This window comes from Heliangelus exortis, chromosome 11 (genome assembly GCF_036169615.1).
Source record: "Heliangelus exortis chromosome 11, bHelExo1.hap1, whole genome shotgun sequence".
NCBI classification, from domain to species: Eukaryota; Metazoa; Chordata; class Aves; order Apodiformes; family Trochilidae; genus Heliangelus; species Heliangelus exortis.
In genome coordinates this window covers 13,929,035-13,956,203 of record NC_092432.1, presented here as the reverse complement: position 1 = coordinate 13,956,203, position 27,169 = coordinate 13,929,035, and the positions used below count along the sequence as shown (strand labels likewise).

The 27,169-nt window shown below is 44.5% G+C and overlaps 1 protein-coding gene across 2 annotated transcripts in view; it reads left to right on the top strand.

Annotated features, from left to right (window-relative positions):
- The first annotated feature begins 23,641 nt into the window (after positions 1-23,641).
- PSTPIP1 (proline-serine-threonine phosphatase interacting protein 1) overlaps positions 23,642-27,169 on the top strand; it is a 49,244-nt gene continuing 45,716 nt past the window's right edge. The window contains exon 1 of one of the 2 annotated variants that reach the window (XM_071754746.1): positions 23,642-23,976. In XM_071754746.1, the coding sequence (XP_071610847.1) occupies positions 23,944-23,976 (33 nt within the window). In that variant the 5' untranslated portion in view covers positions 23,642-23,943. The remainder of the gene's footprint in view (positions 23,977-27,169) is intronic. The other variant, XM_071754747.1, reaches the window with a different exon arrangement.

Genomic DNA, 27,169 nt, shown 5'->3' with positions numbered 1-27,169 from the left:
CCAGCACAAAGCTGACCAGAGCATCAAAGGTGCTGGCAATGCTCTGGTTTGACCACAGCCCCAGGAACAGCGTTACGGTTTGCCAGAGAGCCTCTTACCTCCACTTCAGTCATCCAGGCTTCCTCTGATCCTCCGCTTGCTTTTGCCTCCCGCTTCCTTCAACACACTATGGATGCTTCCTCTTTCTTCTCCAGCACCTCCCGCTGCAAAGGCAAGAGGACACACTCAGCACCCACAACACTGGCCAGACAGAGAGGCACCAGGACAGGCCCCCCGCATGGAAGCTCTCCACACCTAGCCCCTCACAGGCCAAAATCACCACAACCACAAAGACCTCACAGATCAGCTCTTCCCTCCAAATCACTGCTCCAGCTACCTGCCCAGGCACAGCGGGAGGGGGGCTCGCAGGCAGCCACCCTGGGCAAACGGAGCTGGCTATGTAAAGCAGCGGCCAGAGGCTGCACAGCACTGCTCACGGGGAGCTGGGGCTGCCTGGGACACAGGCCTCCACGGCTCGGGACACGCGCTCTGACTCCAGGGCTGTCAGCAGGACAGGCAGCCACGCAGGAACAGACCCAGGCCCTGACTACAGGCGTGGTGCCTCACTGCAGGAGAGAGAGCGGGGTCTGTGCGGCCAATGTCTGGGGAGCCATCCCTACTGTCGAGCAGGAGGAGAGCCTCGGAGTTCTCCCTCCTCTCCCCCCCCACAACCTCCCTCTAGGGCTGCGTCGAGGTCAAGAGGCCCTCATCATGCCAACAGGCTCTTACACGTCCAGCGTCGAGGCCAGCTCCTTTTCCCTCCTCTGGGGTGCGGACAGAGGCTCTCCCCCATCTTACGGGACTGCTCCTCTCTCTGGGCAGCCCCACCACGGCGACCACGGCAAAAAGATCCCAGCGCAACACAAAGCCGGACAGAGCACCAAAGGTGCTGTTGATGCTCTTCCGCCCCTACACCCGAAACAAATCCCGGAACGGCTTTTCTCACCTGCTCGGTGCCCGCTGCTCCCTGCACGGACGAGAGCGAAGCGGTTGCTGCTGCTCGGGGCTCCCGGACGCTCCCGGCGAGACTTGACCCTCTGCTACCCCCCATAAAGCATTGACGGCTCTGGAGTTCCAGTCTTTCCAGGGCAGAGATCAACCATGGCTTTCGGAAGGTCGAGGCGATGGTCGCCCGCCCCCAGGTCTCACGCCCCTCTTTTGGCAGTCAGATTTTTCTTTCTGCTCATTAAATTAAGCAACCACACTGAGGTCTCAGGTAGCAACTGGACCCCCAAATTCTCCTGAAGGGATGCCATGATCCTGCAGCTGGTCAGGGGATCCTCAGCCATGCTGGAGCTGGTGGGGTGTGTGCGTGTAGAAGTGCCAGAGAGGAGAAACGGGGAGCAGAGGCGTTAATCATAAGCTGGAAGTGTCATAGGGCACAACCAAGAAGCAGACATGGCAGAGTGGATACAGCAAAAAAAAAACAACAAACCAAAAACCAAAAACCAAACCCCAACACGCTGCCCTCTGCTTCTCCCTGCCCTCTGGCTTTGAAAGCAAAAGGCTGTTTCTTGCTACAGCGGTCAGTGCAGAGAGCTGGCTGGGCATTTGCTTTGCCACCAAGCTAGATGAGAAAGGGAGAGATTTCTGCGGTGTTTCTCTCGAGTGGCCCGTCTGAAGGCGGGGAGAAGCGATACCTCCCGGGACTTGAGCCCTGGCAGTGCGGGACAGGGACACTGGAGGGCAGCGGGGACTTGCTGATGAACGAGGCTGCAAAGCAAAGCGCAGCCCAGCGCTGGATTCCCCGCTCAGCTCCTTTCTGCACGGCTCTGGATTAAGGAAGTGGAGGGAAGAGGTGCTCCGGGGCTGTGATCACACCAGAGCATTGCCAGGAGGTTGGGTGGCCTGGCCAGCTTTGTGCTGGGTGAGCTCCGTGTAAGAAGGGCTGGGGTCTTTGACCTTTGGCCGCAACTCCGCCTTTATCTCCTTCAGGTGCTCACAGCAGAAAACAGAGAGGCTTCCACATTGCATGGCCTTGCCTGTGAGACACTTGAATAACAGGGCAATGGAAAAATGTTATGAAAAAAGAAGAGAGTCCTATTTGCTAAGTCATGTATAAGCAATGAGTCCCCATGGATCAGCCTGCATTTTTAGTGATGTTCTAAGGACAGTGCTGTGCTGTGCCATATAGTGACCCCAGGGGAATGCTGCCAAATAGTGAGCCTTGGGGCATGCTGCCAAGTTGTGATCCATGGGCTGGAGAAACCAGATAGCGGTCCGAGAGGGGAGCTGCCAAATAGTGAGCCATGAATGGGAGATGCCAAATAGTGTTCCCAGAGGAATGCTGCCAAATAGTGTTCCATCGATATCTTATCTTAAGCCAGAAGCTTCCTCCAGAGGCTGAGAGCATTTACTTTCTTCCCAATTGCTTGATCCATGCCTCCATCTCTGGACAGCTTTCCCAACTGTCTGCCTTCTCTATTATTTCAGTAGATTGCACCAGCACCACCAACCCAACACCAAAGCAAGCAGGTGCCAAGTGTCTCAGCTTCATCCCAGCCAAAGTCCTTCTGTACATTTCACAAGTCCTTCAGAAGAAAGGATTGAATGTTTCTTTCTGGCTCAGGTTCCTCCTTTTGTAATGAGGGAAGAGCTACCTCACAAGGGCTTGCTGCTCAACCTTCTGCAGAAGACTCTTCTTCATCGCCCTTTTGGAGAGGATTTGGTCTTTCGCCTTCATCAGAGTAGCAGTAGCATACATCTCATGACATAGGAATAGTGAGCATAAAAGATAGACAACACAGGTACAAAATACAGCACAGTGACAAAAGGAGCAGCAGGCAGCACAGCATGTGGCACAGTAACAAACAGGACCAACACAGGCAGCACACCTGCTAGAGAAGCCACCAGTGGGCTCTTAGGAGCCCTTTTACACTGACCACCATGGGAAGGAACACTGGCATTAGTCCATTCGGGGCACCTGAACCATCCTCTCCTCCCAAGGGGCACAGCTGTTCCCCATTCTTACTGCTACATGGACAGCCTGACACTTGCTTGCCCTGTCCCAAACAGATTTTTTTACCCTGGGTCCTCCCAAATTTAGGACAGAATAACCCTCGATTCCTTCCCATGTGTTTCTATCTCTCTATCCAATAGAATTAGATGGAAAAATTCCACTGTACAATGTGAACATCAGTTTCCTCAGCCACAGTCAAATTAAGTTCTCACACACTGGACATCACCGTTCCCCTGCATCACCCGCCAGGGAATGCCCAGGGGCTTAAGCAGACAAGACCCCACAAGTGGTGTTGCCTTTGCTCAGGGGTGAAGAAATCCACACAGCTTGTCCCAGGAGATTCCTCTCACTTAACAGCAGGGACCTCATCCCCTTCCCCTGGCTGTAAAACATCAGACTTGCCAGGGCTGGCTCCATTGATCCATCCCCTGCTATTAATTAACCAGAGGGGTTGTGCTAAATGTTTGTCCCACGTTTTGAACCTTCCACCACCCCTTGCTTTCAGCTGCGTGGTAAGGAGGGGATAGACCCGCTCTGTACTGTGCTCTTTGGCTCAGGCAGCTCTTAGGTTGCTTTCCAAATCAGTCCCAACCTCTGACCCACTGCGCTCTGGGATCCCAGGCTGAAACAAGATTTTCCTTTCGAAGCCCAGGAGAGCACTGCAGGCAGCAGCATGAAGTCTAGGAGCCATCGCTGTCCAGTCTCCTCTGGGCCCTTCTGCCAGGGGCTCCAGGTAGGACCCAACTTGATAAGGGCCCCATACAAAAGAGTTTCTTTCCTGAGTGACTCTGAAGAGAGGCTTCACAATGTCACTGTACTATGGAACAGGCATCCTCCAGTCACATACAACACCAAGGGCAGCCTCTGTCTCCTCCTTACTGACAGATGCAGACACAGCTCTTACCTTGTTCACCACCTCCACAGGGGTGTGGCTGCATCCATCTTGCCAGTTAATTCCCAAGAACTGCACCTCTTGACCAAGTCTCTTGACCTTGCTTCTCTCAATGCCAAACTTGGGTTCCAACAGAAGCTGCATCATATTCACACCTTTTTTGAAAGAATTCCTCTGCTCTGTTGCCCCATCCAGTGGCATCATCCACATCCTACAGATGCTTTGAGCCTCCACCCTTCTCCACTTGCCCAGGCAAGCTACACAGCTGCTGATTCTGATATCCAGAGATTATTTAGAGTTGGACGGGACCTCTAAAGGTCATCTAGTCTAACCCCCCTGCAAGAAGTAGGGACATCCACAACTAGATCATCAGGTTGCTCAGAGCCTCATCAAGCCTCACCTTGAATAGCTCCAGGATTTAGGCCTCAGCTATCTCCCTGATAAACTTGTTCCAGTTCTCCACTACTCTCACGGGAAAGAGCTTTTTTCTAACATCCAGTCTAAATCGACTGTTTTCTCATTGAAAACCATTGCCTTTCATGCTACAGCTACAGACCCTTGCCAACAGTCCTTCTCCAGCCTTCCTGCAGGCTCCTTGCAGATACTGGAAGGCTGCAATTAGGTCTCCCTGAAGCTTTCTTTTCTCCAGGTTGAACAACCTGAGCTCCCTCAGGCTGTCCTCATAGGTAAAGTGTTCCAGCTCCTTAATCATTTTGATGCCCCTTCTCCGGACCTGCTCCAGATCCATGTCCTTCCTGTACTGAGGGATCCAGAGCTTTATGCAGTATTCCAGGTGAGCTCTCACTACAGCTGAGTAGAGCAGCAGAACCACCTCTCTTGATCTGCTGGCCTCATTTCTTTGGAGGCAATCCAGGAGGCTACTGGCCTTCTCAGTTGCAAGCATGCACTCTGTTGGCTCACATCCAGCTTTTCATCCAACAGGACCCCCGAGTCCTTTTCTGCAAGGCTGCTTTCTAGAAAAGCAGCCATATCCACAAGCCTGTACTGATAGCACAGGTTGTGCCAACCCAGGTGCAGGACTTTTTCCTTGGTCTTGTTGAACCTCATGAGGTCCTTTTGGATGACATCCCACCCCTTTGGCTTTACGACAGCACCACTCAGTTTGCTATCACCTAGAAACTTGCTGATGGTGCACTCGATCCCACTGTCTATATTATTGACAAAAATATTCAACAGAACAGGTCCTTCCGGGGTCTGTACTGGGACACCACTTGTCCCTGGTCTCCAAGCTGTTGACCACTACCCTCTGGATGCGACCATCCACCCAATTTCTTATCAACTGAAGAGTCTGCTCAAATCTCTCTCTCTCCAACTTGCTGAGTAGGATATTGTGGGGGACTGTGTCAAGGCCTTGCTGAAATCCAGACACATCACATCTGTAGGTCATCCCTTGGCCACTGATGCAGTTACCTTAACATAGAAAGCCACCAGATTCATCAGGCAGGATTTGCCTGTACTAAATCCATACTGAGCTGTCTTGGATCACATTAACTCTATCAGTCTCCACAGCTGCTGCACCAAAGAACCCCTTAGACCCTCCCACATGCTTATAATACCCTTTGCAAAGGAAACCAACACCAAGGATGCACAGAGCATCTGGGCCCATCACCACTGAATGTTTTTCCCATTTGTCCCCAGTCAAGCTCAGCTCAGCTTGTATTACTGACACGTTTGGAGATGGATTCTCTCCCTACCTGATTCCATGGTATATGGGGCACTGTACACCAAGATCTACCAGGGCTCCATACTCTTCAGGGTCTGATGTGCCAGGCCATCAAATCCACACTCTCTAAGAAGCTCTGTTTTCCTTTCCCTCCACCTGGCTGTTAGCAGAGCCCCTCTAATCTCTCAGCTATCTTCCACTGTCAACAGGGGTGGTTATGTAGCTTGCAGTTGCAGCTCAGAATGGGTTTGTTCCAGGACTGTAACACCTTTCACTAGAGGTTGGTGCAGACATCTTCTGAGACAAGGCTTCTGCTTTCGGGGTTCCAGACTTCAGTTCATATGCTCAAGCCAGTGCTAGGTTATCTGTCCCACCTTTACCTGGTTGCAAAGGTAGCACCAGCACACGTCAGCTCATGGCATGTCCCAGTTTGCTTGCATGGGTCTGATAGGAGGACACCTTTTCCTAACAGTGGAAAAACAGGGTGCAGGCAGGAGCAGAGCTTGACTTCTCTGTCGTCCTGTCCTTGCTGCTCAAGCTTCTGCAGAAGACTCTCTTCTTTATCATCCTTTTGGAGAGGATTTGGTCTTTCACCTTCGTCAGAGCTCTCCCCCACGTGTTCCATCTTTGCTGTGCCTTCAGTAACACAGGGCTCAGCTGCCTTTCTTCACTGCCTGACCACAGGGGCAACCTGTGGGGAATGGATCTGAAACCCCCACTCCCTGTCCCCCTGGGTCAGGATGGGGAAGCAGCACTGCTTCTTGCAGGCTCTGACAGAACAGTGACCTGGGCCACTACTGGCCAAGGCACATCGGTAAAAGCCACTGTCAAAGCCCAAGTGGTGGCCATACTTGTGTTGCCATTGCCACAGCTGCCTCTATGTCTACTGAGAAGAAAGCACCCTTGCAACACAAACATACAGAAAGAGGGACAGCCATTTCCAAAACCTCCAAACTCTGATGGACTCAGCTTGGTATGAAGGAAGGATGTGTAGTTGCCCATAAAAAGAAAAACCCTAACAGTTCAATAGAGATCGCCATAGATAACCAGGTAGAGCCAATGCCCAGTGTACTGCAGAACAGAGCATTGATGTCACACACAACAAAGCCAATGCCCTTTGCCCAACACCCCCAAATCAACAAGCGACAATCAGACTAAGGAGCTTTCAATTATCAGCTGTAGCAGAGCCCTGCTTTTTGCTTCCTCTCAGATGCCCCAAAAGGACCTTCTTGCAGACTTGCTGCAGGAAGGAGCCCCCAGCCCCACACAGAGGTGCTGCTGTTTGCTAAGAGGAACAGGAACCCAGGACAAGCTGCACTAACTGCGGCTTTTGTGCCCCCCGCCCCAGGTGTTTCCCACCCCCACCCCCAGGACACGGCCCCTGCCCAGCTGCAGGGCATCAGCCCGAGTGCCCGGCCCGGCTGCTCACGGCCGGGGCTGCTGCGGGGCTCTGACACGGAGGGGACTCAGCCAGGACGCTGCGTGCTCAGGGGCTGCACAGAGACGAGCTGGGCAGCAACAGTTCCTCTTCTTCCTCTGCAGGGCACAACCCAGAACTGCACACAAAGCTGGATCTCCACAGCACTGCTCAGACTTAGTCTACGTGAGAATCATCAAACAACAGAGTTTTGTTTTTTCCCAAATGTCTCTGAGGGAAGCTGCCACTGAACAGCCTGATTGTGACGCAGTGTTCAGCATCTACAATCACCAGAGAGGCGAGAAAATGGAGACTGGACAATTCCTATGATTTGGTGATGCGTTGAGCCCAGGATCACCCATCAGTCCCAAGATCAGAGCCTGGGTGCCATAGAACAGATGTCACCACGTGCTGTGCTTTCCAAAAGCCACATTTTATTTGGGGACCTCTTTGACCTATTGGAAGCTATGCCAGAGGCCAGGAGGCTGCACGTCCCGCTGCTCTGAGGAGACAAGGAGAGCAGCTCTGGCTCAGCTCTGCCCTGCCCAGCTGTCCCAAGCTGCCTGGGCCCACACGGTGACACAGACCCTGCTCGGCAAGGCTGGAAACTCCTGTAGCACTCGGGGGCAGCTCGTGATGAATCCATTGCCTCCAACAGGGTATCTTGTTTGGGTGTGCGCTCAGCCGCATGACTCGAGCTGCTCTAGGCCAGGAGGTGGCCAGAGCCCCTTCTCACTGCAGCCTCTGCTCCTTTCTATGCCTCTGTACCCCTCAGGGTGCAGAGGGCTTTGGGGGAGAAACCTCCCTGGGGGTTTGCACGGGGGAAACTGGGACCTGCTCTGGAAATGCCAGACCTGCGAGACATCCTGCAGGCTCATGAGGACAGAGGGTGACAGGTTGACTATCACATCTCTCAGCCACTCCAGATCCTGGTCCTGCAACAAGAGAAGATTATGGGGCTCCTTTGTTGAGCCCTCGTACTCACAGGAGTCTGCTGTCTTTTTTTTTTTTTTGGTTGGTTTTTTTTTTTTAGGGCAGCTGTCTGGGAAGGCATCTTTGAGCATGGGGGCAGGTGGAGCAGGCACAAGGCAGGTGGCAGTCTCTGTAGGTACCTCTCCTAAGTCTTCTGGAGCATCCTCAACCATCTCCTGGCCCTCTTCCTTCTCCCCAGCTGAATACCAGGAATCTTTAACAAAGCAAGGGAGCAGGGTGAGCTGATGGTGCTGGCAGGAGAGACCCAGCTGCGTGCCAGCTCCCGAGGACAGAGCCAGCCCTGGGCGGGGGGACCCAAAGGGGGAACTGGCACGGAACAGGCCGGGGATGTGCCCAGCAGCCCCTACCATGCAGGAGCACAGCAAAGCAGCCACAAACCGCTCACTCACCTGTCTCCAGCTGCTGGGCCATCGTGTCTGGGACGGGGAGACTGATCTCTTCCGCCTCATCCTCCACCCAGGCCAGGTGGAGCTGGCTCGGGGACCTCTGCTCAGTCCTGGGGAAGGAGGAGAGGCCATGGGGGGTGGGCATGGGGGTGGCAGTGCTGCTGGCTCCAAGGCTGCACGGCCTGTGGGGAGAGCCCGTGGGGCCAAGGGAGCTGTGTGGGGGCAGGGAGATATCTGGGACGGGCTCTGCACGGGGCAGTGAGGCTCTGCTCTTGGGAATGGAGGCTCATGGGCAGCCTGTGAATAAACACAGCCCTCAGGGGCTGGGCAGAAGCTCCCGATGGACAAACCAGAAAGGCCTTTCGTGATCCCTCATGTTTGACCGCAGGGTGCCCACCCAGCCCCAGCCCCTGGTTCTTACCTCTCTGGGGGACCAAGCAGCCTCTGGGATTTGCCGTGGTTCTCTTGGGAACCACAGCGGCTCTCACGAGACACCAAAAAAAACAGACATGGCTCAGGGCTCCTAGGCAGCTCTCTGCTCCTGTCTGACCTGATCGCTGTCCTCTTGGACACTGAGACAGGGCCACCCCAGCACTAGGAAGGTACCTGGGGTCCAGGGGTGTCACCTGGCACCTGGTCCCGTTGTTACCTGGCACCTAGGCCAGGTGTGTACAGGCAGGTACTGGAACATCCACACCCAACTATGACAGCACAGGCACCCGGGGGGCTGCACGCACAAGCTCTCTGGGGGGAAGGTGTAGAAGAGGTGTCTCAGCCTTGGGAGGAGATGGCATAAAAGGAGGGGATGCAGTCCCCGCAGTCCCATGGCCAGGGCAGCAGCTCCTGATTCAAACCTTCAAGCACTGTTCAAACATCCTAAGTCAGACATCCTCAGCTTTTTACCCACTTTTTGGAGATGAGTGATCCTGCTCTAATCAAAATGGAAGTTTACCTACCGTAACTAGAACTAACATCAAGTAAATATAGGAATTTACCAGAAGGTGGCAGTCTTGTCCATCATGTCTCAAAAAAAAAAAAACAAAAACAACCCATAAACCTGAATTTTTTTCCCCTCACACCTTGAAGTTGTAGCCAGTCCTTCTGAATTGCCTTCCTATTTAAAGCCTCAGCTTTTAAAGGTGAGCTTTTCCTTCAAAGTAAATCTTTTTATTTTGCAAAATCATTAAAATCCTGTGTTTCCTATTAGGCTCTGTATAAATCAGGCTACCTGATTTTGAGAGTATTATCAATAAATGCTACATAAACTGAGAAATAGAGCTTCGAGTGGTTATTTTAGAATTATTTGTGATCTTGGGTTTGCTGGCCCCTCCATGATCCAGATCCAGTCAGATCCAGAGAGCACAACATCTTTAGTAACTGGTTTCCTATGTCTTTATAGCTCACATCACATGCAGTTGGAGTAAAGGTCAGTTACCAGTGCCGGTTACCAACAGAATGAAAATGAAACAAAACAAGAAATAAATCCAAAATTTTTTGCGCATTTGGAATACAGGAACTTGGAGAACTCAGAAATAAACTTGCCTGCTTATTGTGAGTATTTATTTTTAAAAGACATGCTGGTATTTCTCAAAACAGGTTAGAGAAGTGACTTACTTTGCTTTGAAATATGTTCAGATGTAATGGACAACAGTCATGTGTGAAAGGAACTTCTCTAATCTTTCAGAACTTAAAATGGCTTCTGAAAGGACATTTTACATCTATGGTATTTCAAGACGTCCTTTGAACTACAAACAGCCCTTGCTATAAATGAGATCTAGATCCAGCAGATTAAATGTCCTTAGAAGGTAAATTTTGGAATTTGAAACATCTACCATTAATTATAATCTTTGTACTCCACTAGGGTAGTTTGGGAATTGGTGATTTTTAGAAGAGGAAGCCTGTGTGTGTAAAGACAAGAATTCTTGTCTTGTCTTTTTATTATCCGCCTTTTGTGTTTTTGAAGACTTGGGTAAGAAAATGTTTTATGTGTGTCACTGAATTGAAAAAGAAAAGAAATTTCTATGGAATTCTTAGAATGAACTCACCTCAATTAAAAGTGCTGTTCTTGTTGCTCTGGATAAGCTCTTTTTTTGTAAAAATACAGCAGTATAATATAGGAAGGTAATGTCAATTAATAATGAGGTTACAGCTGGCTACTATAATGTTGGTTTTCCTTTTCATTAAGTGCTTTAACTGAATCTCTTTTCCAAGCTTCATTTAAAGGAGAAAAGGTGTTTCAAAAAAGCCAACAGTGATGATGTTCCAGATATAAATGTGGATGAATTCACTGCTTTTGGACATCCTGAAGAAGTGGAATATATGATGGGAAGACTGGGGAGAGTGTCTTTATCAGCCTGTGTATACAGATGCAACATCTTTTTAATGCATGTGCTTAGCCCCAGTACAACAGAAACTATGCTTTTTAGCAGTTAATTTGTATTGCTTTTACAGACCAAATAAAATATCAACTGCCAGGAGGAGCTCCATGCAAAACCAGCCTCTGTTTGTCTTGACATAACTGTTGAGTATGGATAAACAAGAAAAGACACTACTACAAGGTACGCTCACCTTACTGGGAAACACAGGACCAAAAGAGGATCTAGTTTTCCTAACAGCTTCATAAAGTTGCAGAAAGGGAAATTATTCAATGCATCACATGAAAAAGAAGAGCAAAATGAGATGATATAGCTTTGTACAAATTCCTGTTTCTCAGATTCCTGTCCTTCCCTCTTCCAGAGGGAAGCTGCCACTGAACAGCCTGATTGTGACACAGTGTTCAGCATCTACAATCACCAGAGAGGAAAGAAAATGGAGCCTGGACAATTCCTATGATTTGGTGATGCGTTGAGCCCAGGATCACCCATCAGACCCAGGATCAGAGCCTGGGTGCCATAGAACAGATGTCACCACATGCTGTGCTTTCCAAAAGGCACATTTTATTTGGGGACCTCTTTGACCTATTGGAAGCTATGCCAGAGGCCAGGAGGCTGCACGTCCCGCTGCTCTGAGGAGACAAGGAGAGCAGCTCTGGCTCAGCTGTGCCTGCAAAGCTGAGCACATGTCAGCTCATGGCATGTCCCAGTTTACTCGCAGGGGTCTGACAGGAGGACACCTTCTCTTAATGGTGGAAAAAACAGGGTGCAGGCAGGAACAGAGCCTGACTTCTCTGTCATCCTGTCCAGTCCATCTCCTCAGGCGTTTCCTCGACACCTGCAACAAGGTCAAAGCCAAGGAAGAGGCTGTCCTGCTATTGGCAGACCTTGCCAGCTACTTCAGGTATTGTTGCTGTGTCAGCATCAGGCTCTCCCCAGACCAGTCCTGAAAGCATGAAGGAATGAGATGACAGTGCACCCTGCACAAACTTCTTCAGTAAGGGTAGGAGGAAGGGCATCTCATAAGGAGCAATATCTAATTACCAGATACCATAAATCACCTCTTCAACAGCCAGCTCTCTCAGGTACATAAGACCTTTTTCCATATTGGTCCATTTGGCCTGGGTGACAGTAGCATCTTTAAAAGGATTTTTTTTTTAAAGGGTTAACTGTCCTGATATAGCTTTGAACTAATTCCTGTTTCTCAGATACTTTTGCAGTTTTCAATTATTTTCAGACGCCATGAGCACCTTTGTTTTCATTAAAGCTGACATCCTAAACCCTTCAGAACGCTAATCTACATAAAAGAAAAGATGAATTGAAATGAGTGTGTCTACTCAAAAGAATACCTTACTGCTCTAAAATTAGAGCTGTTTCTCTTGATCACAAGATGATGGTTTTCCACAAATTATTATTTTTCTTTTTGTATGTATACAAAAGGAATTTGTGATACAGGAGGCTTTAGACAAACATGATATAAAGATGGTGATGGATTCGGTGGCCTGGAAAAATTCCTTGATTACTGAAGAGACATAAGTAAGGAAAAAGGGTAGGGACGAAAGAAGGAACTGAACACAAGCTCTTGGAACAGTGTGTACCTTTAGTTTCATCTTTTTACACACCCGCTTACAGTTTTTGAGTAACATTATCCTGGATTTTGGACTAATTCAATTTCCTGGTATTGTGTAGTAGGTCACTATTTCAGTCTGCCCTGTATGTGTTTGACAGTAATTTGTGTATACCCCATTTCATCATTCCCCTGCAAGTTACCTCATTTTTTCCTTAAGATGGAAGCATATTCCTCATCCTTAGGTATGCAGCTGAAGTAAGATGCAGTTTTCCCTGCTCTAGTCAAGAGCTTTGCCTTCTCAGCTAGCTGTCAAGGATGAACCCCTCTTTGATGTTACAGCAGGGTAGCAGTTAGCAGAATGCTATTAAAAACTTTGTATGGCCTTACAAGTTTCATAATCCCACATACTGACAAACACCACTTCTCATTGTACGTTTTGAGATGTTGATTTAAAGCTTTTCTCTACTTTCCCTTAAGTGCTGAGATATCTGAGGCCTATAGTATTGATCACATGGATGCCATGTAATACTCTCAACAAGGTTTCAACATCACAGTTAATGGAGAGAGTAATCTTAACCTCAATCAAGGCAAATACTGCAAATATATCTGTGTCACCCACTTTAACTTTTTCCTCCAGATGTGTAAGCATGAAACCATCTACTTAGCAGCCCATTCAGTATCAAGCAGGCCTTCTTCACTATCTATTTGGGTAATCGTGGGGATACTAAAATAAACAGTTCTGTTGATGGTAAATCTTGACTTTAATGTCTGCTTAGTTCAACTGTTTACAAAGTTACTATTACCTTACTGTTGGATTCTCGTTTAATCAACACAAGTATTTTTTATATGTAGACAGATACACTGATTTAATTTGTTGGGACTGGTCTGTAAAGCCTGTCTTGGTAGAGTGAAAGCACTTTCATGTTATGTTTGATGTCATTAAGTGAACTTGCTTAAGAGAAAAGATGAAACTACATGCTTTAAGGCAAAAAGTGACTTTAAACTTCACCAATGTGACCTACTAGCTGCAAGGGAAGTTTCAGAATGGGTATTTGTTGAGAAGGATCAGTTTGTGAATGACTCTGTCAAGGATGATGATGGAATACTCAACCCCCAGGAGCTGTTATCCTGGAAAGTACCTTATAATGAGGGTATTGGACAAGAGGAGGGATGTGTTTTGACTGCTGTTTGGATTATAATTAATGCAGTGGAATTTCAAAGGTATCACAACAAAACAATAGATGCACTGAGATTTATCATGTCTCAGTAGTTGAAAAAGAATGCTTAGTAGATACTTGCATATATTTTTAGCCTTTTTTTTCAGTTTGACAAAGAATCCAGGTTCTTCCATAGCCTTAGGCAAATTTCAAGCTCTTATTAATTGTATCAATGTTTAAATTAACAAAGTGCTTGTCTGCATGCTTGCATAGCTTAAGTGGTTTGACCTAAGGGTACAGTATTTTAATCACTTATTTTTTAGTTACTATAGGTGAATCTAATGAGATAGAGCATTAAGAGAAGCTGTTACATACTGACAGCATGATTTTGAAAACAAAAATCAATTGTGATTATTCCAACCAGATACATCACCATAATGTGATAACAAGTGTAACAAGTTGCCTTTTCATAAATAAAAGAAAATGGAAGTATTCTATGATTCAAGATGCTGAAATGCAAACTTTGATGCTGAAAAATAAATTGTTTAATCAGGGCAAAGAAGGTTTAAGTTGATTCTCACTTTTGCTGTCCTCATTTTTTTTTTTAACAGCTGGTAGAAGCCCTGAGTGTTCCCAGACATCCAATTTTAGTAAGCAGACTTCAACATCCCATATCTCCATAACTCTTGGTAAAGACAGGAGATGCTTTGTGTCAAACAGCACAGTCCATCTGTTGTCCTGTACCATCTAATCACTGAGGTCCTCTTCCTTTTTCAGCTCTGTTGGTGGCAGACAAAGCAACACAGCCAGCAGCTAGCACTGGGTGCTCATCACACTGGGTGCCCAGGTAGCCAAGAAGGCCAATGGCATCCTGGCCTGTATCAGGAACAGCATCACCAGCAGGTCCAAGGAGGTGATTCTGCCCCTGTACTCAGCCCTGGTGAGGCCACAGCTCAAGTACTGTGTTCAGTTCTGGGCCCCTCAGTTCAAGAAGGATATTGAGGCCCTCGAACAGGTCCAAAGGAGGGCAACCAGGCTGGTGAAGGGACTCGAACACAGATCCTATGAGGAGAGGCTGAGGGAGCTGGGGCTGTTCAGGCTGGAGAAGAGGAGGCTCAGGGGAGACCTCATCACTCTCTACAACTACCTGAAAGGAGGTTGGAGCCAGGTGGGGGTTGGTCTCTTTTCCCAGGCAGCTCTCAGTAAGACAAGAGGGCATGGTCTTAAATTGTGCCAGGGGAAGTTCAGATTGGACATTAGAAAGAATTTTTTCACAGAAAGGGTGATCAGACATTGGAACGGGCTGCCCAGGGAGGTAGTGGACTCTTCGTCCCTGGAGACATTTAAAAAGAGACTGGATGTGGCACTCAGTGCCATGGTCTAGTGACTGCAGCGGTAGTTAATCAAGGGTTGGACTCGATGATCTCTGAGGTCCCTTCCAACCCAGCCTATTCTATGATTCTATGATTCTATGATACATCTCTAGCCTTGTAGGAAGCCAAGATGTTCAGTTGCTCTGGTAGTATCTTCTAAATGTGGATCTGTTACTCTTTGCCCAAACTTTTTTTAACATAGAACTCTTGAGGCTGGCTGGTTTCTGGTTCAAATTCAAAATGCAGTTCTAATTGTCATGAACTCTATGCTGTGCTGTGTCTTGTCAACCTGTGTTTTTTGCTTGGTTAGAATGTTTTGGGATTTTCTAGTAGTTCTTTGCTATTCCTTCAAATTCAGCTTACAGCATGCTGTAGCTCAGTTATGCAATAATTCAGAGGGGTTTTTATTTATTTGTTTCTCTGATGTGCAATTTTTTTCCTTCATTTAATAGAAGGGCTTCCCAAAATCACCTGTCCTAAGGAGAAAGTAGCATTGAGTTAAGTCATAAACTGCTGCTTAAAAGGTGAATAATGTAGTTTCATTCTAGCATTTCAAAATCTCTTGAGAACCCAGTGGCTAAATAAGATAAGCACTGAAAAATTACTATACATTCCATTTATCAGTACATTTCTCTTAATAATCTTCTAGCTTCTGCCATGCAGAGTGTTTTTAAAACCTGTGATGTTTATTCCATGTTATTGTCTTCAGTCTCTTTTGTGGTGATGTAAATAATGAGGTCCCACACATCAAGGACTTGCTATTGTTGCTGTCAGTTGGTGGCTGAGTGTCCAGAAGGGACAGGGTCTGAAGACACAGGGTCTCTATCTGACATGCTGAGCTTGCAATTTCTGCAGATGATGAGCTAAAGACATGTACTGCACTTGCACCTGGATTTCAAGGACTACAGGTGCTTCTAGGAAGATGATTAATCTTTGCTGGTTTAATACTGTCTTCCACCCTGAAAATAAACCTATGGGTTTGACACCGAGTTGTTGTATTAGAATTGATAGCCAGGGTAGAGATCTGATATTATGTTTTTGCCACCAAATAAAAGAGACAAAAGGAAACAAAACAAAGAAAGAAAGGCTCTGTTCTGAATGTGAAAATATGTCTGGTTTGTTACAAATCATGGTGTTGCTGCAGGACTTTGACAGAGCCAGTCCAAAAGCATTATTTATAAATGTCCATATCTACTCACTGTATACATGGTGTTCTACTTATTTTAATGGCTCTTCACCTTATTAAAGAAATGGATTTGAATAATGATAAAAAGCTTCTAAAGAACAGGGATTTGTTCCTTAACAGTGAAGCAAGGGATTATGGTAGTCAGCTCGAGGATGAACGTTTCCACCATGAAGAACTTTAGATTACTTATTTTTGTAATCTGTTTCTCTTCCCTTTCTTTCACTTGCAACTTCTGTTAAAAGCACCCATCAGCTATGTTGCAAGATTTATGCTGTAATTACAGTATCTCAATGTTTGCGGAAAAAATTGTATTTACAATTTCATTGCCCTCGTGCAAACTTCCTTGGGCCTTTTCCAGCATTCAAAATTTATCTTAAAAACTTACTTCCAAAATTATATAGCATTGGGAAATAAATTACTTCAGGAGCAGTAGTGTATTGGGAAGGGTTGTTTTACTGTACTGAAAAAAATGGAGAATCTCACTGATTCTGAAAGAATGCAAAACAGTAACTGAGAGACTATTTTTTCTAATCAGTTTAAATAGGGCACGGAATGGGGAAATGGGGGTGGGAGTGAGAGTCAATATTAGCTGTATTTTATTTAATATGTTTGGAGAAAGACCTTGATTAATACCTCCATTTTTTTAAGAGGTTTTTACTTAATTTTAAATTTTTGTATACTGGGTTTTATTGTATTATAAAACTTGCTATTTTTACTTCTATAAACAGTAATTGGTTCTAATGTACAATTCTACAGCATTAGCAATACATAGGTATTTTGCAGTGTTAAGGCTCTCTTCATTTGTTGGATCAAAATGAAAATATTCTGTCTTTCTGTGTTTTGTCCTTTAGTACTTATTGTGGGTCACCCGTAACACGTCCTTGCAATGTTAGCAAAGTACATAATGTACAACAGCAACATTCCTGGCTTTTATAAACCAAAGCCACGTCATCACATCAAGATGTTAAAGAAGATTCAAAAAAAGCAAAGTGTGCATTTAGCATTTTCCAGACAAGCCTGCAAAAGCAGATGTTCCTTTTTTTTACTATTATTTGGGATAAATGGAACGCTAAAGCATCAAGGTATTACATAATATTTGTAGGAATATCACCTGAAAGTTAATTTGTTTGAAAGCTACACAATTGTCATTTATAAAGTACTATCCCATTAAGTGATTATTTGAAACAGTCTAAAAGGTTAATGGCATGACATGATTGAGTCCTTTGCTGGACTGCAATTATTTGCACAAACCAAGAATAAGAAGAGATAAACATAGATTAGTAAAATACCAAATAGTACATCATTTATACAGTCCAGACCTCAGAGTCTGTGCTGAACACCCATTTACTGCTCATTTGAATATTTTTGAAAGAAAATCACACTAGGTATTATTAGACCTTAGCTCACTCTAAGACAGAAATAGAACTTTTGTCATCTAGCAGCTCAGTGTAATTTTATGGGCACAGAAAAGGAATACTTGAAAAGGAAACAATATATTTGTTAATGCAACTGAAATGGGGATTTGGAGAAGTGCTAAGCACGGTCCCTTAATAATCCTGTATTCTGTTGAATGTTTCTGTAATTCCTAGAGTAAGTTAATGTAGACTTCCTTTGATTTCTCATATGTTTAACATTAGGCTTATTTCACTTTAGGACTAGAAGCCCAATAGTGCTTCCAAAATTTTAGAAAGACTTGAGGCTTTTGATAGTCTAATTCAGTGTTCAGGTTGCCCAAACTGGCAATTTACCATTTAGATTCAGTGATGCCTACCCCAATATTCCAAAGAGTAGCTTCAGTATTTCCAGGGTTTTGTATTGACAGAGTCCCTTACCTAGCAGTTATTTCAGGAAGGAAGCTAATCCTCTGCTTGCTTCTAGAATGGTCTTTTGAGGAATGAAACTCCATTCACTTAAAACTGCACAGTTTCTACCTGTGGAAACTTCAGGAGTACAATTCAGGTTACGGTCAGCTCAAAACAGCCAGACTGGAAAAAACCAAACCAAACCAAACCAAACCAAACACAAACAAACAAAAAGCAAAAATCCCAAAATATCAAACTCAAAACCGAAACCTTAGCTTTGACTTACAGGAAGAATAAAAAGAGAGATGGTGAAAATTCAGTGTTAATACACTGTGGTTTGAGGTGAAGAGGCACCTTGAACAGAAGGGCTCTAAGCTGTTACATGTAGTCTCACTTTGTAAGCAGCACATGCAGAATACTCCCAATTTCAATTTTAAGGCTGGTAAAAAGCACTTTGCCTCCATGCAGTACCCACTCAGGATTCTTTGAGAGACTGATCCTTCTTGTTGGCAAGATAACCTCATCCTCATCCTCAAAATTAGTTATCCCTAATTCAGGAGCAGTCCTTGGCTCTGTGGGAATATGCATTAGGATGATCCTTTGGATGATGTCAAAGTGAGAGAGACCTTCAGAGGAACAAATACCAGCTAAACTCAATTCAGAGAACAAAACTCCACTGCTTGCTCCAAAATCCCCAAATCCTTCTATTTATAAAATCAAGGATCTAGCAACATTGATTTCTAGACAAACACTGCATGTAGAAACATGTAGCTGAACAGGGCAAAGAGAGAATAACATGATGGCAAGTATGATGAATATTATGAAGCTTAGATTTGCAAATTCTTCCAGAGCATGAAGCAACTCACACATTTAATATCTACACAAACACATCCTACCAAAAGCACAGTTAATCTCATGAGAAGTGATAGAACAATGAGAATTAGACTCCTGGTGTAAGCAGGCCAGACTTCTCCAAGGTGCACAATGAAACAACAGAAAGCAACAGTCACAAATTCCAACAAGGGAAATTCTGACTAGATGAAAATTTCAGCGGTTTAGCAGTGAAAAAGGCCTAGAGAGGTGGTGGAAGAATTTCCACCCTGCAGACAGCAAGGGGTCAAAAAGCTCCTGGGCAATGTGACACAACTTTACAGTGAGCCCTGCTTAGAGCAGGAGACTGTATTGGAGACCTGACTTGCACTGACCATGAGGCATAAATAATCCTGTTCCAAGTGATCCTATTTGGCAAAGTATTAGTTATTTTCAGGATGCAGCCTTTCCAGCTCCAAGCTATCCTTTCTTCCTCTGTCTTAGAAAAAACACAGAGAAAACCTTCCAAGAAGCAACAAGAAAAACCTCTCAAAGGGAGAACACTGATCTCAATGCTGATTTTAAGGTAGAAGCTATTCTTGTTATAGCATGTATATTATATGTATATATAAATATACATATTCTGTAGAGAGGGTAATGCCCCATGTGAAGTGTTTCACACCCTTCTCATGAGAAGAAAAGTCACATTTGAGGGCCATTCCACAGGTTTGGTCCTCAAAGCAGAATCCTTTGTGCTGTGTAAGTGCTGCTCAAGTGGATCTGTGCCAAGGCCTCTGAATGAGGGAGTAAGGAAATTCTTGCTCATGAGGAAGGTTATTTTACCAGCCCCACTGGTCTATCAAAGCAAAAAGGAAGCTGAAGAAAAGAGAAAGTCAAATTGTTCTGACAAAGCCAGGAATAAGCCCATCTTTCCATAATAACAACAGCAGAAAGCCAGCACGCAGCAATGGTAAACATGAGGCACAATCACTTCCCCAGCTGCTGTGTGCTTCACTGAGCAGTAGTTCTGGCATTACAGGTTTGCAAACAGCACAAATGCTACAAATATTTTACCAGTTCCCTGTTCCTCTTTAGGGCTATCACGGTAAAAGTACATGGCAAGTGCATATTTTCTGTAACAGGTAGAGAATTAGACTTCTCATTGACATTGAACAACTGAATCTAAACCACTCTTTAGTATTTCAGACTCCAAATACTCAAATAGTTTCTCTAGAACAGGTTTGCTTTTTAAAGAGTTTGGAAAAGATCTTTCAGATGTTTCCTGTCAGATTGATATGGTTTTGCATTTTTACTCCAAAAAATATTAGAAAGCAATTGAGGATGCTTCCAAAAGAGTAAATATGCAGAATATGCCTAAAATATGCCAAAGGAACTGAAGCTGTTGCCTCCCGTGATGCTAAACAACTCACTCTATTGCTGAAGAAGGCACATTTCATACAGAGACAGACCTGCTGTAGGTGGTATGTTTTGGACAAAGATACAATGGTTTGAGATTGACTAAAAACATCAGGGTTTTTCCACAAAACACAATATTCTCTGCAAATGCCAGTCTGAACAGCTGCTGCCTGTTCACATACCCCCTGTAGATTCAATCAGGTAAGATTTTTTTTTTTTTGGCAAAGCATATCCTAAGCTTCTGTCTAATGTTTCTGTGAACTTGAAGCCTGCTTTCTTTTCAGAACTGCAGTATTCAAAGAGTCCTTTATGAGCAGTGGAAAGCTCTTCAGCACTGCAAGCATTGCCTACTCGAGTAATGAATATGCAATACTTGCAAATGAACAATGATTTCCTTTGAATTAATGGAATGGAGAGAGAGCAAATATGCTGCTAAAACATACAAAAGACATCCAAGACATAAAAATTATCTTTCTGCAGATACCTGAAGTTTTGACAAGAAAGGAAGGTAGAAACCCCAATCTTTTTATTTTCTCTTTCACAATATGGTTATACTTTTCTGCAAAGAACTACCAGATACTCTTAGTGTTTATCAAGCCTCCTGAGACATTATAGGATCACAGAACTTTCATGGTTGGAAAAGACCTCTTAGATCACCACATCCAACCACCAGTATCTGTTCCCCACCAAAAAAATTAAATAATATATATTCATCTATATCACCACGCCCACTAGAGTATGTCCTGAAGTGCCTCATCTACACATTTTTTAAATACTTCCAGGGATGGTGACTCCACCACCTCCGAGCAGCCTCTGCCAGTGCCTGACTACTCTCTCAGTAAAGAAATTCTTCCTAATTTCTAGTCTAAACCTCTCCAACGTTCTTCATAAGAACAGAAAAGGCTATGATTTCCATTCATGTTCTTTATAATTATGGCAGACTATGATTTTCTCTTGGGTAAGACAACAGGGACTCGGACCGCCTTTCAGTGAAGGCCTCCATGGGAAAGCACTAAGAAATTCTAGGTGATGGTTAAGAACATAGTATGTGCAATTAATCTTGATGCTGTCAATTTTCCTGAAGCAAAATGCCAGCAGGACTGCCATGCAATGTGAACTGGTGCTTTTGGAAGGATGTTCAAGTAGAGAAGCTTTTGGAAGGATGTTCAAGAAGAGAAGCAAAGGGAGTGTGCTTCAGAGCTGGGCAGAACTCTGAAAAGCATAGGGTCTGGAGCATGCTGAATCAGCTTTCAGCCAGCAGCCAGAGCTGGGTTCAGATGAGCTTAATAAATCAAGCTGGATGCTTGGAGGCTGCTGGTCTGGTTTTGTCTCCATGGGAACAGAGATCAGCTCCTCAAAGAAGGCAAAGGGATTTAAAAACTTTTACACTGGCATGCTTCTGGATCATTTGAAAGCACCTAACATTTCTCAGATTGAAATTCAGATGGCTCTCTGTATTGAAATAGAAATGGAAGGCACAGCTAATCAGCTAAAACTCTTATTTTAGCTGTGGTTTTCCTCTGACAGCAGTTTCAGTGCTGCTGGTATGTCTAGATTTTAGGACTTGATAAGACACCAGAGGCTGAACTGTTTTAATTTTGAACACGACTGTATTACAGCAAGCATTGTGAAACAGTATCTCTTAGATGTGATTGTTACAGAAACTTTGAAGTCCTGTAGAAGTGCCTTCCACTCTCTATTTGCATTTCACAGTAATTCCAACAATATATATACCTCAGGAGTTTTCAAAAATACAACCAACTCAGTACCTGAATTACCTGAGCATTCATCATCTCTTTATATACTGCCTTAATATTTTCCATAGACTCCTTCATCTTTTTTCTATGTCTACTCTATCAAAATATGCAAAACCAGGAACATTAACTATGAAGAATGTCTTGCTTGAAGCCCTGGACAAGCACTTGTTTCTAGATTATACTTTCATATTTTAATTACTGTCAGGTCCAATCCTGCCACCCAAACCCCTATTAAAAAGCTGTGCTCAAAGCAGTTAATACAAACAAAATGAAAATTCTATTCTGATGCATGTTAAAATTTGAGGGGTTTTAATATGATTTTTTTTTTTAAATCACACTTTTTATGACTTTCCACTACAGAACAGTCAAATGGTACATTCTATTTCCAAACATTTAATTACTGGAGAGAAAGCACCAATACTCTGGTGTGGAGAATGATTCTTGCCCTTATCCATCAGAAGACCTGAAATTTACCCTTTCAGAGTAGAGTTGGGAAGGGAGATAGAGTGGCTGTCAGGGAAATATTCTGCATCAAGCTTATTATTGACACTTCTGAATTTCTGAGTGCAGCTGTATGCAAAGATTAGATGAAAAAACATGCTAAAAGGGGAGAGGAAAGGCTCTGAAGGTTTACCATAAATGAACCACTGGCCAATAACCTGTCCTTGCCACCCTTAGTCACCACAATGACAACAATCTTAACCCCTTGGCCACTGAAAATGCTCCTATTTGTCCCAAACATATCCACACACTATTTTGTAGAGGAAAACTTCCTGAAGTTCAAGGCAGTTTGAGTAGATGACATTATAGCAGTAACCAGCATAGCAAAGTTCATGGTTTCAGCCACAGCAAGGCAAACAGCAATAGCCAGGCAGCAGGAACATCTATCACTTACAGCTAAGTCCTGATGTGTTCTTGGTGTGGAAGGACACATTTTTGCATAGGCAGCCACGACAGAACTTTTTTTCTTTCCTTGTTTTTTCTCTACTCTCTGGAAAAGCCAGCAAGTATTTTAATAAACATATTTAAGACTTCTTAAAACATCCTAAGGAGATGAAAAGAGGCAACCTCACCTGTAGGATGGGTATTTTAAAAAGGGTTTCATGGAAACATTAGACATACAGCCTTATTATCAAGTATTTGCAGCTGCACTTTAAGAAGGGGTGAGCTAATTTAACCAGATGTGAGAACACTGGGTGTCAGTGGTGTGCTGGCTGTGCTGCCAGCTTGGGTCTCCCTGAAGCTTCACTTCAGGTCCTAATGCTGATCAGGTTTTAGCTCTCTGGCCACAAGTTTTGTCAAGAATTTGGATTTTACTTCTAAATTTCATATATCTTGCTTATTTACACAAACACTTCCATGAGGGCATGCAAATCAGAGATTTTCTCTGTACAGACAAATAGGTACAGAAGAGTGCAGGCACTTGCACTTTACAGTGCTCTTAATTTAATCAGAGTCTTGAAAAGCCTTTTTCAGTTGCAAATTGCACCTTTGAGCTACACTTCCCCTGTGCAAATACACCGGCCTCTGCCAAGTCCTGAAGTACCAGAGAAATGGCTCATTTCTTTCCCTGCTTTTTCTTTGTAAGACCTCAGCATTTTTACATGAGTTTGGCTCTAATTTCCTACACAGCTCATCTCTGCCTTGTGCTGGTTTCCTGTGTGCTTTAATTGCTCTCTCCTCCTGTAGCTGATCAAATCATATCACTGAACTCTTCATCTTTTTTGTTGTTGTTGTTTTGTTTTGTTTTCAATTTGCTGGCTGCTTGTGGACACCCATGGCAAGGAGCAGCCTGGCATCACTTGACATCTCCTTGCTTCCTCATTTCAGTATTAACTGTTTCCCAGAAGAGAAACAGGTTTGGGGTTCGGGTGCTGAGTGTGTGCACGCCTCCTGTGTGAGCAACAGCTTTTTTCCCCCCTCTGTCCCTTCACAGATCATTACGCAGAGGTGCCTGATGCTGCCCAATGCTATTTTTCACCAGCTTGACTTGAGCAAAACCAGGTCTGTGGATGTGCTGCGCCTTCCAGTTCTGCTGGGCTAGAACAACCAAGCTCAGTGCTGTGGCTGCAGCTCTTCTCTGAGAACGAACTTGCTGAAGGATTCCACCACCTCCACAGAGCAGTAATCATGTCACAGATGCAGTTTAAAGATGCATTTTGGGTAAGTGAGCATTTCCTATGCGTTTCATATAATCAGTGTGTCTGTCTTCTAAAATCTTCTAAAAAATTAAATTTGCTTTCAACTACGTATGAAACTGAGCTGTGTTTTTAAATCTCTTAAAATTCAGCTTAGTTTTATAAATATAGCTTAAAACTAAGCTGATCTGTTTTGGGTTTTGGTTTGTGTTTTTTTTAAAATTTAGTTTAGTAAAAAAGCAAATTTGTCTCCAAGCAAAACCATGCTGTTTGGTAGTGCTAGGGTTTGATTCAAGGTAGAAGAATACACTGTGAAGAATTATACGAAATCCACATGAAACATCCCACATTCCCAATTCCTGTGCTTGGCCCAGAAACCTCTGTCTCACAGTCTTAAGAGCACTTGCTGGCAGGGAGTCTCCTCCGTGTGAGGAGTGGCTCCCCTGAGCAGGTACTGTGTCATCTTTGCTTACAGAGCAAAGTGCCCGCCAGCTGCCTGTGCCACTGCTCACCCACCTGCAGAGCCCGTGCCTGCAGTCTGGTGCAGGACATGCATGAGGCATGCAGTCACCCAGGACTCATACAGCACCACAGGTAGCAAGAAATAACTGTGACTTTTGAGACCTTCAGCCCAGATGCTCTCAACTGGTTTAAAAACAACAAATAATAAAGCACCTAGTAGATATGCTCTGTTCTTGTTACTTTTGGCTGAAGAACCTGTTGGTGTCCTGTTTTTAAGTACTTTGGCTGGAGGTGCAAGGAAAAAAGATCCTTGTCATTGCTCCCTCGAGGTAATCTGAGGTTCTATTTCAATTGTAGAGCAAAGATTTTAAGGAAAAAAACCCAAATCAACAAATGCTAATGTTGCAAAGGCTGGGTGAAGAGGGGTGTTAAGTGGTTGCCTCTTGTCTGGGCAACCATTTATCCAGCATCTAGGACTGACTTAAACAAAAGACACTAAGGCATATGACTTCTCACCATTTTCCTATCAGGCCAAGTAGACCAGATCCTTCATGGCGTATTTGCTGCCTGTGCTTTCTTTCTGTTCACCCGCCCTTCAGGGTAAACCCTCTCTTGATATGAAACAGAAAGGCAGACACAAGAGCACATTTCAGTGAACCACCTTCCTCTTGGCACTTCCAGGAAGCCCTCCCCACCCCCACTCCAGTACCAGATTTGAACAGTTAAAAAAAAACCAACCAAACCAAACCAAACATAAATGAAATAAGGAAATACAAAAGCTAATTATGATGTTAAACCTAACTGTCCCTGGCCACACCTCCACCTGATTCTCCATGGCTCACCTTTTTTATAGCTACTGACAGCACAGCCCAGTGGATGGGGCAGGACACACTGCAGGACAGTGCTGCCTTGGGAGCTCCAGCTTTTGCTCCTACTGCACTCAGTGCTGATAAAGCTGCAACCTCAAATCCTGGGTTCAGTTTTGGTCCCCTCATTACAAGAAGGACATTGAGTTGCTGCAATGTGTTCAGAGAAGAGCAAAGAAGCTGATGAAGGGTCTGGAGAAAAAGCCTTATGGGGAGAGAATTGAGATATAGTCTGAAGAAGAGGAGGCTGATGGGAGACCATCATCTCTACAGATACTTGAAAGGAGGTTGTAGTTAGGTGGGGGTTGGGCTCTTCTCCCACAAAAATGGCAATAAGACAAGGGGAAATGGACTCAAGTTGCACCAGGGAAGGTCTAGATTGGAGTTTAGGAAAAATTTCTTTTCTGAAACAGTGTTCAGGCATTGGAACAGACTTCCCAGGGAAGTGGTGGAGTCACCATCCCTGGAAGTCCTCAAAAAATGTGTGGATGTGACACCCCAGGACATGGTTTAGTTGGCATGGTGGTGCTGGGTTGATAGTTGGTCTCGATGCTCTTAGAGGTCTTTACCAACCTTAATGATTTTATGATTCCTGAATTTCCTTTGAAAATATGCAACCTGACTTTTAGAACTGGTACATTTGGTATATTTACTTTCCAGGGTATTGGTCTTTAGTGAGAATAAATCAGATGTACTCTGGACTGGAGTAGGGTTAGGGTGATTAACACAGCTGAGATTCTGGCCAGGCCAGTTCTTTATGACTCTTCCCTAAACTTATCTCCTGTGCTCAGCTTTGAAGCTAACACCCTCCTTAAAGGAAAACATCTTTATTTTTAATATTGTTTGGCTGGAAACACTGTATGGCTGAGCTTGATTAGCAGGGCAGAAGTCTGTCCAGTTGTGGGACTGTAGTTTCAGCTATGCAATCGTAGGTCTTTAGAAATGAAAGCTTACAGGATATTGCACAATGTAGCAAAAGAGTACAGCTTGCCCCCAAAATGACAAGTTCAGCAATTATTTTTGCATTCATGAGGTTTTATTTGTTCTACCCATTAGTGAGAAGGAAATGTATTTGTGTGGTTTGCTTCAGTGAGCAATTATATCCTTTATTCAATTTGTACTGTGAATGGAAACTGTCTTTGTGATTAAAACCCTCCCTCTAATTCACCCTGACAAGGTATACCCTAAGGTACAACTCTCTGCTCTCACCATCAGTAAACTTTTGGATAGGCAGAAGTTTCTTTCATACCTATCATAATGGAAAATACATAGGGAGAGAGTCTAAAAGCAGTGGATCTTCCCCACCTAGCAGCAGAAGAGCACCATTCATTCCACCTCAAAGTTCCTCAAACTACACAAGAACAGGGTGTGCTGTCTTTCAGAAAGATGCTAAATGCTCCCCATAACAGGTACAAGTTTTAATCTCTCTTTTCCCTTGTTAAATGTAGCAGTGATAGTACTGCACCAAGAGTTTCACAACTGTGCTAATTCATTCCTTTATTTATTTATTTTGTATCATGGCCTGGGCTAAAACCATTTAATTTTAAATTACAATTTTTGTTTTTTAAATCCTCCAGACTCCGTTATGGTGTAAGGCAAAATTGCTCAAAGCCTCTGCTAAAATATGCTTCTTAACAGGAATTTTCTGTTCTCTGATAATATTTTCTTGGAAAATATTAGTGAGATGAAAATAGAAACCATTTTTGATAGCCAGCACAGGGCAGTAACTAATGGATTAATATTCCGCTGGGCTGCTGTACAAATGTGACATATGGCACCTGTCTTCTCTAGCATCCTACCAGACAAGTACACAAACTCCTGGGTCAGTGGGGAGTACGTCTGCGATACCAGCTGAGTTCCATGTTAACAGGGTTCTATTAACAGGCAGAG